Source organism: Clinocottus analis, unplaced genomic scaffold, assembly GCF_023055335.1.
Source record: "Clinocottus analis isolate CAN_PGR_092001 unplaced genomic scaffold, fCliAna1.0.p SCAF_4, whole genome shotgun sequence".
In the NCBI taxonomy this organism is placed as follows: domain Eukaryota; kingdom Metazoa; phylum Chordata; class Actinopteri; order Perciformes; family Cottidae; genus Clinocottus; species Clinocottus analis.
The window spans coordinates 3,223,561-3,234,068 of NW_027176153.1; the positions used below are offsets into that span (position 1 = coordinate 3,223,561).

A 10,508-nucleotide genomic window follows, 5' to 3' on the forward strand; every position below is an offset into this window, starting at 1 on the left:
CACATAAGATTTAATTTGACTTGCATCAATTTTCGATGTACACAGAAATAGAGAATATATAAAGAGCTCGGGACAGAATTAAAACGGTATTGTTCTGGTGAAACAGGTAAATGAGTGGAGAAAATAAAAAAGGAGAAGAAAGAGTATAAATATTTGGTAATGTGTTTTCTTTGTATTAAACTTGTTTGGTTGATAAAGCTTAGAACTCTAATGTGAAAATGTGTTATGTATTTATCTACGGGTACGGAGAGAAGTACATATTTGAGCATCTACTTTTTTATTAAAAACATTTTAAAGTTCACAATAAAACTGCCTGTTGTCATACATGTTTGTTAACGTCACATTTATTAATTATTTGATTCTTTACACGGTTACATTAATCATACGTTGACAGTCATAGACTCATAAACGCGATAGACTCGAAGGTTGTGTCGCTCCACTTTTTCTTCGTTAGCCGATTTTTCGCTAGCTAGGTAGACGTCACAGCCGTGAACCAATCAGATTGCTTCATTTCAGCTCCCTGTTTTATAAGCACATGAAAAGTAGTCTGAAACCAGCCCTTTTTCCAATTTAGTTTAGTTTTTTTCGGTTTAAAAGGATTAAGGTTTGATGAACTACTCGGTGGATATCTGCTTATTTATCTCATTAAAAAAAAGAGATATTAAAAAGGAGAAAAAAGACAGGATGAATACTGTGAGTGGGAGTTTTTTGTGGGTGTTTTGAGCACTGCGGTCGGGATTGGCTCCTCTGGAAGGAGAAAAAAGGGGTCTTTGACTAGAGGGAATTGGACATGCTGGAATTAAACAAGCCAATTAGGCGAGCAGAGAGTTTAGAGGTCAAAGCGCACTCCATTAAAGTTCCTCTTCTCTGCCTAACTACTGACTCAGTATGTCTCTCTGAGTCTGTTGAAGCAATAAATCTGATTAGACCTCTCCCTCTCTCTCTCGCTGTCTCTCTCTCTCTCTCTCTTCCAGTCCTCCGCTGTGTTTCATCCTCCACTGATCATTGTTTTTGTTAAATTTGAGGCACCATTTAACATGTCTCTGGGTTGCAATCGTAGCCACACGTTCGAGCCACGGACACAAAATTCGTCTAAAAAAAACAAAAAAAAACAAAGTTTGCAAGTTGCACCGCCCCGACATTATCATTAGCTCTTTGGACAGACTGTAACACACAGAAGGAAAAGTTGCACTTGTGAACTTTAATCCCAGTTAACAGACTCTACATCCCACACACTGTGTTGTTTTAAGTGTGTGTGTTTTGGTTCTGCAAAAAGAGAGTTATATCACCCCAAATACTAATAACTAGACACATTTGCACAGTCTTCTCTGATGCTAGCTTGCTAGTTTTTGGGGGGGATCGAGACGAGGTGAACGGAACAATTGTACTCTCTCCAAATTAGTGCTTTGTTTTCTGAAAAGAGATGCTGCTGTTTTTCAATGAGGTGAGCCGCCTGCAAATTAAATTCCATTCACTTACCTCGCATGGAGAGAGGAGGCAGGTTTTGAAATCGGCACTCGCCAAAAACACGGCGCTGCCGTCATTAGCCTATTGCTCGTTTTTGCTCGAGCGCTCGTCGTTATTTATTGCTTACTGATTGATACCGGGGCTCCAACACGTGCAACACATCTCGGTCCTGTTCCAGCTGTTGCTCATAAGTGCAGGAAGGACTTTTGGTACCCGGGTGTCTGAAGGAGAGAAACCAAAAGTCCTTCCTTCCCGCTGCTGTCAGGCTGCACAACAAGCTGACCTCCTCGTAGTCCTCAAAACGTTAATCACTTTGGCCACTTTAGTTACGTTCATCTGGTGCGGTATTACGTCACATTAAATTTAGCTGATGATTCTATCCAAAGCGACTTTTTTATTTTTTAGAATAATATATTTCATGGTGCAATATAAATATATACTTTTTTAAATCCATCTGTACATTTAATATCGCTATTTTCTCTGCTGCTGTAATCCTGCAATTTATCCAATGCAGGACTAATTATCTTATCTTATTTTTCCTTCATATCCTCCTCGTGAGTTATTGTAGCAAATTTTTTAATGTTTTAAAAATGGATGCCGCTGACCGCCAGCGTTCCTGTGCGTTTCACCATCCAAAACCGGCGGTAAAAAAACAAGGATTAGAAGGAAAAAAAGGTATTGAGGTATTGCTCAGTGGGAATACACAACTTCCTCTGTGGGTTGTGGATGTGGCTCTGAGAGGTGGAACTATTTTATAGACCGGGGGCCGCACAACTGCATGTGCCAGTGGCCCTGAGAGAAGAATAGCAAGGAGAGGAGGAGGGGAGCTGGTGAAAGGTAAGAGGTGAAGACATTCAATGCCTCCATCAGGGCAACGCAGAAAGAAAGGAATATCTCAAGGTTAGATCGCCAATAGATGTTTTCTATGAAACGTCTGAGCTGGAGGATAAAGAACACTTGCGTCAAAAACTTGCCTTTTCAGACTCCGAGGGACGCATTCTCATTCCTTCCTCCTCCTCCTCCCCCTCCTCACAATTCTCCGTTTCTATGACTTCGATACACGCCAGTCAAAGTGGTTTGTGAGCGAGCTGCACATTCATCGAACTATATGAGGAAAGAGAGACGTTTTGGTTTTTTTTTATTCCAGAAGGCTGTCACCGTCACTCCATCCCGGCTCTGTCCCCGCCGCCAGCCGCTCATAGGTGGTGTGCTTGTCCGAGCGGACGTGGGAGACACCGTCGGGATTTATCTGATCTTACAAGCCATCAGGCTGAGCAGAGCTTTGCTAAACGTGACCTGAAGTGTGCCGGCCCCCCGAGCAAACGCCGCTGTCACCTCAGCCAACCCGAGCTGTCATCTCTCGGAGCGGCCCACGAGAGCTGACAGCTGTGGCGTTCCCAAAACAAATCACCGCTGCGTTTGGTAACACTCTGCGTCCCCGCGATTTAGCCCTCGCCGAGATGAGAGCGGGAGCGGCGGCCGCTAATGCTCGGGCTAATGCACTGCCTGTGTGCGTGTGTGTTTGTGTGTGTGTGTGTGTGTGTTTGTGTTTGCAAAGGCTTATGCGGTTTCTCTCCTTGTTTCTCTGCAACCGAGTGGTTTGACTTGGAGCGACGTTCACATCTCCCTTTGTCTCCTCCCGCTCTCTTGTCTCCGTGGCCTTCACCTGCATCCCTTTCTGTTGTGTTGGCTCAGAATACCTCATGTGTGTCATCGAACATGTACCCTATAGCAGAAGAGAAAACATATAAATACAGGCAATAATAAAGCCCACTGGCATCTTTCATCGATATTCGTGAGCCAAAAAGCCTGAAGGAACTTCAAGGCTATTGGATGTGTGGGAAAAATTCCAAAGGGTGAGCTTTTCTGTCGTTTTGTAAAAGCAGCGATACAAATAAATCAATCAATATGATTGAAAGTCATTGTCTCTTATGTGCTCGTGTTCCTTGCTTTTTTGGCAGCAGGCTATCTTGGTTTTAGTCTGTCACCACTTTGGTATTTGGCCGTCAACATCTTGTTTTTTGGCTGTCACTATCTTGTTTTTTGGTAGTTGCCATCTTGGTTTTTGGTAGTTGCCATCGTGGTTTTTGTCCGTCACCATCGTGGTATTTGGCCGTCACCCTCTTGGTTTTTGGTAGTTGCCATCTCAGTTTTTAGCCGTCGCCATCTTGTTTTTTAGTAGTTGCCATCTTGGTTTTTGGCCGTCACCCTCTTGGTATTTGGAAGTTGCCATCTTGATATTTGGTTATGGCCATCTATGTTGTTGGTAGTTGCCATTTTGGTTTTTGGCTATCATCACCTTGGTATTTGGAAGTTAACGTCTTGGTATTTGGCCGTCAACATCTTGGTATTTGGCCATTGCCATCTTGTTTTTTGGTAGTTGCCATCCTGTTTTTTTTTTTGCCATCATCATCTTGTTTTTTGGTAGTTGCCATCTTGGTTTTTGTCCGTCACCATCGTGGTATTTGGCCATCACCCTCTTGGTTTTTGGTAGTTGCCATCTCGATTTTTGGCCGTCGCCATCTTGTTTTTTAGTAGTTGCCATCTTGGTTTTTGGCCGTCACCCTCTTGGTATTTGGAAGTTGCCATCTTGGTATTTGGTTATGGCCATCTAAGTTGTTGGTAGTTGCCATTTTGGTTTTTGGCTATCATCATCTTGGTATTTGGAAGTTAACGTCTTGGTATTTGGCCATTGCCATCTTGTTTTTTGGTAGTTGCCATCCTGTTTTTTTTTGCTATCATCTTGTTTTTTGGTAGTTGCCATCTTGGTTTTTGTCCGTCACCATCGTGGTATTTGGCCGTCACCCTCTTGGTTTTTGGTAGTTGCCATCTCGGTTTTTGGCTGTCGCCATCTTGTTTTTTAGTAGTTGCCATCTTGGTTTTTGGCCGTCACCCGCTTGGTATTTGGAAGTTGCCATCTTGGTATTTGGTTATGGCCATCTAAGTTGTTGGTAGTTGCCATCTTGGTTTTTGGCCATCATCATCTTGGTATTTGGCCATTGCCATCTTGTTTTTTGGTAGTTGCCATCTTAATTTTTGTCCGTCACCACTTTGGTATTTGGAAGTTGCTATTTTGGTATTTGGCCACCACCATCTTGGTTTCTGTTCGTTATTATCTTGGTTTTTGGTAGTTGCCATCTTGGTTTTTGGTCTTCCCCTTCATAGTTTACTTGCAACTAGAAGTGACACGAGAGGGTGGAGCTTCGTACGATCCATTTCTAATGAAGGGGAAACACATTGTGAACCCTTAAAACCTGTGAACCCTCAACGACCGTGGTAGCGACATGTCAATCACACGTTACCACTCCCCTAAAATCAAGTCAAGTCAAGTGACCGACTTCTATACAACCAGTCTTCCTGACGGCTTTTAGAGAGAATGCAGTTTTACGTCACTTCAGCACTCCAGCTTTACTTTTCAGAACAGTACTCTGTCTTCTGATGAAAACTGAAGAGTTGGATCTTCATTCACTGACAGTTGAGCGGCTTCACAAATTGCCATTATAAGAATATTTTCTCTGTAGTTTTTCGGGAGGGAAAAAAAAAACAACATATTCATAACCCAGACTGAAGAAGATCAAAAAACGCAGAGGTGAGGGTTCAAAAAGTGACTTTTTCGTCTTAACTAGACAGCTGATTGAATATTCACAGTCGAAAGGGAAAGATGAAGAAAAGAAAAACAAGGAACTGAGGCTGTGTTTATTGATACATTTTTAATGGTAAAGTGGTTTGCGCTAAATGAGGTGTTTTTCTCCCTCTCAACTGTTTGGTGAAAGTGTCACGCTTTTTAACTGACATTTTTAATGAGCTCACACACACACACACACACACAGATGAACCTGTCAGACACGGTTTAAACACAGAGATTTTTGACTATTTGTTACTGGTCTGTTTTTAGACATCAAACTACAGCGGTTGAGATGTGGTTTCTATTGATGTCATTGTTTTTATGTCACAGTCATTATTGAGATACTCTGGCTCGTCTTTAAAGAAGTGGTGCGGCTAAATTTGCTCATTCCCACCTCCCCTACCCCCCCAAACCTGCCTTACATGAAAATGAATCCGATGTTTTAAGCTATATCCATCAACCGCTATTCAGTGTGTGGACTTTGGGGAGAAAAAGCTGGATGTGTTGTCTTCACAGTTTATATTTCTTTGCTCCTTTACTGCATCTTTGTGCATATTATGCCATACTTTCCAGGTGCACATTATCTTTTGATACTCCGTTAAAACCCGTCGTCTTCTTTTGTCTCCCGGCAGACGTTTGGAGGAGGAGAGGCTTTTGTTCGGCTACACAGATGAACAACAGGAAGGAGGACATGGAGATCTCCTCTCACTACCGGCAGCTCCTCAGAGAGCTCAACGAGCAGCGGCAGCACGGCATCCTCTGCGACGCCTGCGTCGTCGTGGACGGGAAGATCTTCAAGGCCCACAAGAACGTCCTCCTGGGCTCCTCGCGCTACTTCAAGACTCTCTACTGCCAGGTGAGGGGCCGCCACCCTCACGAGGAGGGCGGGGCCGAGGACTGTTGTTTCTCTCTGGTTTTGTGGCGCACGAGATATTTTGAGCCTTCTGAGCCCTTCGTCGAACCTCTTCATCGATCTCGCAAGCCCTACCTGTCCAAATAGGGCCTCTGGTGTGATACAGCAAAAGAAAAAAACGGCACATCCTGGTCTTGCAAGTCAATATAAGTCAAATTTTTTGTACGTTTATGACACTATTCCACAATAAATATGAACATAAATTCAGCATTCATTAAGAAAAAACAACTTTCATTTTTTTAGATTTCTTTCCTTTTCTGTGTACTATCATACACTAATATACGACTAACACATACAAGAACGTATTATATATGTTCACAAGGGTTTTCTGTATGTTACAGTTTTTTTAATGATTCAAATAGACCTCGGGGTCTCGGAGATATTCAGTATTTAGTTGGAGGCAAACCATTCGCAAATTTTCGCCATTAAAAACAAGACACTCTTTCTCCCCTCTTTAGGTTAAAAAAGGGGCGGAGCCTCACCACCAGACCACCGTCACTCACCTGGACATCGTAACGGCGACGGGCTTCAAAGCCATCCTGGACTTCATGTACTCGGCGCACCTCGCCCTCACCAGCAAGAACGTGATCGAGGTCATGTCGGCCGCCAGCTACCTGCAGATGACGGACATCGTCCAGGCCTGCCACGGCTTCATCAAGGCGGCGCTGGACATCAGCATCCGCTCCGAGATGGCCGACGAACTGGCCGACTTTGAGATGGGGGCGGTCGCCGCCGCCGGCGGCTTAGGCGGAGGTGGCGTCGGTGGAGGAGTAGGGGGCGTGGGCATCGGGGGCGGAGCCGGTGGAGGAGGAGCCGGAGGGATCGTGGGCATGGCGTCCGAAGCCCTGGCCTCCATCATGTCCGGCCGCAGCACCTCGCCGTGGCTGGCGCGCCGCACCAGCCCGGCCAACTCCTCCGGGGACTCGGCCATTGCCAGCTGCCACGAGGGAGGCAGCACGTACGGCAAGGAGGACCAGGAGCCCCCCAAGAGCCACGAGAGCCAGGCGGAGGCCTGCCACGACTCCCAGCCCGCCTGGCCGCACGACTACCGGCCCGTCACCGTCAAGGAGGAGCAGGTGTCGCCCGCCTCCTCGTCGCACCCGCGGGACACGCCCAGAGGGGCCGCCCAGAGCCAGGGGGAGCGAGGAGGGCCCGGCGGGGGCGCCGCCGGAGGAGGAGAGGGGCAATGGCAGCCGCTGTCGGGGGCGGGGCGGAGGAAGAACAGGAAGAACAAGGACACCGTCAGGCATATTACCCAGCAGGCCGAGAGGAACTGGGACAGGGAGCGGGACAGGGAGCGGGACCGGGACAGCAGGCCCGGATCTCCTCTGCCCTCCATGCTGGCGGTGGCCGGATGGAACTACAACGGACAGGAAATCCCAGGTAAGAGGCTGAAAAACCCCTTGCTTCTAAGCGTCTTTTGGAAAGTGCTCCTGCGTATTTCATGTGAGATGGTCTGAAGTGGACATGTCGGTTGGATTATGAGTTTAGCGTCACAAAAAAACAGCTGGAATCATCTTTGACTGGCTTTTCGGACGGACTCGGGCCAAAAGAAAACACGCCCCCGCCCCGGAGGAGACTTTGTCGTTCTGATTTGATGACTTTAAAGGCTTAAGAGTTGCCGCAGTTTCCGAGCCGGGCCGCCTATACTTAGTTATCCAATCGTGTAATTAATAAATGACTGGTGAGGTAATAAGGTTAGAATAGATAATTAATTGAGAGCGTTGTCTCAACACTCAACTATAGGATCTAATTCATCTGGGCTTCTCTTACAAAACGACGCCGTCTAACCGGCGGCGCAGCAGTCGCCGCGTTGCCTGCGGTTCAGCGGCGTGTGCGCAACGCTTCACGTGCACACGCATGCACGCCATGCACTGAATCCTGCGCGGATGTTTCAGTCCGATCGCGCTCACCGCGCCGGTATGAAAAGAAAATGACCTCTTTTGCTCCTCCGGGTTTGAGATTAGCGAGCTTCCACACTAACGTGTTAGGCCTTAAGGTGATTATCTCAAATCTTGAGAGGTGTGAGGGGAAGCCTGGGTAAATGCAGATGGATAAGACGATCCTGTTCTTACCGCAGTTTATGTAACACACACTCAGCCGCGTAAACACACACAATCACACACTCGAAGCGGACGCAAGCAGGTTTTTTTGTTGTTGAGAAAGCGACTCTTCATCTTCAGCCTCGCAGACTTGTTTTGTGAACTCCATTACACACCGAAAACTAACACATGAGAAACACTTAGCTGCATGCGTGTGTTCCTGTGTGTGTGTGTGTGTGTGTGTGTGTGTGTGCGCACCGCGGGGCCCAAGGCGTCGATAGGTAGATCATTAAAAGTAAGAGAAGCTAATCCTGGGCGCATTAAGGGAGTTGGCTGTGAAATGGGCACACGCGTCGCGCAGCGAAAAGAAAACAGGATAATTGAATTGACCTGGGTCACCGCGCGGATTACCAGCGCGTCCTCGCCATCCCTGGCTCCTCCCCCTCCCTCCCTCCTTCCCCTCTCTCTCTCTCTCTCTCTCTGGGGTTTAGGGAAGGACCTTCTGGAAAGGGCAAGACGATGGAGAGAGAGAGAGAGAGAGAGTGGGGGTAAGGAGAGAGTAAAAAGACAGAGCATCCGTATCCGGGCTTAGGAGGATTTGTAGGAAGTGTCCTAAGGCCTAGATTTTCTGACCACGCGTTATTTCGGTGACCACCAGGTACCTCTAGTCTTGAGCTTCAAAGACACACACATGCGCACGCAGACACATGCGCACACACACTATGAAGGTGGATTTGTGTCTTTTTTTACGCAAGTTTGTAAGTAAAATATCTCCAAATCTTTGCACTACAAAAAAAAAATGCTCTAAAAAAAAAAAGGCTTTTTTTTTTTAGTAAATTTCTTTTTTTTTTTAGAGCAAATTTTAGTTTTGAGAGCTTTTTTTTTTTAGATCGTATTTTTTTCGACAGCTTTTTTTTTTTAGAGCAATTTTTGGAATTGAGAGCAAAGATTTGGAGATAATTTACTTACAAACGACAAATTTGCTTGGGTGAAAAAGACACAAATCTACCTTCATACCACATGCGCACACAAACACACACACACACACAGTAAGTAAATGGCACTCGTTAGCTTGTTGTCCGGTTTCTCGGTTCGGCATGTTCGGTGGTAAAAGCTAGAAGAGGGGTGTTTCCTCACCTAAAGGTTAGAGGAAGTCGAGTGTTGCCGCTGCTCCAGACTCACCTGGTGTTAGCCCAAAAGAAACAACCAGTCATTTCCACCCAAAAAACAACCAGTCATTTCCACCCGGGTTTTTTTGTTTAGTTTTTCTCTTCGGGGGCCCTTGAAAGTCTTTTGTACCGCGAGGTGTTTTATCAACCGTCCAGGTCGCCTCCAAAAGGGCACCTCTCGCCGTTTAGCCTGGTGAAAGATCACGTTACCAGTGGGCTCTGGAAGTTGTGGTGTTTGACAGTCGGGGGGGTTTGCTCGCCGTGTGTTGAGTCAGTTTGCAGGAGGTGGTTTCTGTGTGTTTAGCAAAAGGTCAGGGGGATTGCTAAACGGGTTTAGTGAGGTCATTGTTGGAGTCGGCGGTTTGGTTGTGTGATATTTTTCTTTTTTTTTGAGGGGTGGGGGTGTTGTGGGAGTGTTCTTCATGTCGATTTGCGGCGGTTGCCTCGAGGTTGTTGTTTTTCTTTTTCTTTTGACCCAGTCAGGGTCAAAAACACACAGGATTCCCTCGAGGGCTTAAGAGAGTTTGTCTACTTAAGTCCTAAGTCTCCTTAAGTCCGGATTTTGTCACCTACAGGAGGAGATCCGAATCAGATGGCCGGTGCATGTAGGCGAGCCAAGGATTTAGAAAGTGATGTACGGTTCTATTTTAAGTGTCTAATTACAACAATGACAGCATTGCAAGGTAAAGGAGATGTGGAAGAGCTTCAAAGAGACTCCTCTCTGACAAAGAAAACACGAGGAACACCGGCTAACGGCAACTTGACGATGAATGAAGAAAGAGTCCGAGTGAACGAAAAGTACAAATATTTAACTTTTATTGATATACATCAGAAAGAAGAAGCAGGAAGGTGTGAAGACACACTTTTACTGAGGGAATGCATCAAGAGAGAAGTAGAGTCATTTATATAGACTTCTATACAACCAGAGGAGTTGCGCCCTGGTGGTCAGGAGAGAGAATGCAGCTTTAACACATGAAGCATAGACTTCTATACAACCAGAGGAGTCGCACCCTGGTGGTCAGGAGAGAGAATGCAGCTTTAACACATGAAGCATAGACTTCTATACAACCAGAGGAGTTGCGGCCTGGTGGTCAGGAGAGAGAATGCAGCTTTAACACATGAAGCATAGACTTCTATACAACCAGAGGAGTTGCGGCCTGGTGGTCAGGAGAGAGAATGCAGCTTTAACACATGAAGCATAGACTTCTATACAACCAGAGGAGTCTCACCCTGGTGGTCAGGAGAGAGAATGCAGCTTTAACACATGAAGCATAGACTTCTATACAACCAGA

The 10,508-nt window shown here is 46.1% G+C and overlaps 1 protein-coding gene across 2 annotated transcripts in view; it reads left to right on the forward strand.

Annotated features, from left to right (window-relative positions):
• Positions 1 to 10,508, forward strand: part of zbtb46 (zinc finger and BTB domain containing 46) — a 66,336-nt gene that overhangs the window by 22,361 nt on the left and 33,467 nt on the right. For both annotated transcript variants that reach the window (XM_068598018.1, XM_068598019.1), the window contains exons 2-3: positions 5,725 to 5,948; positions 6,464 to 7,388. In XM_068598018.1, coding sequence (XP_068454119.1) covers positions 5,763 to 5,948; positions 6,464 to 7,388 — 1,111 coding nt within the window. In that variant the 5' untranslated portion in view covers positions 5,725 to 5,762. The remainder of the gene's footprint in view (positions 1 to 5,724; positions 5,949 to 6,463; positions 7,389 to 10,508) is intronic.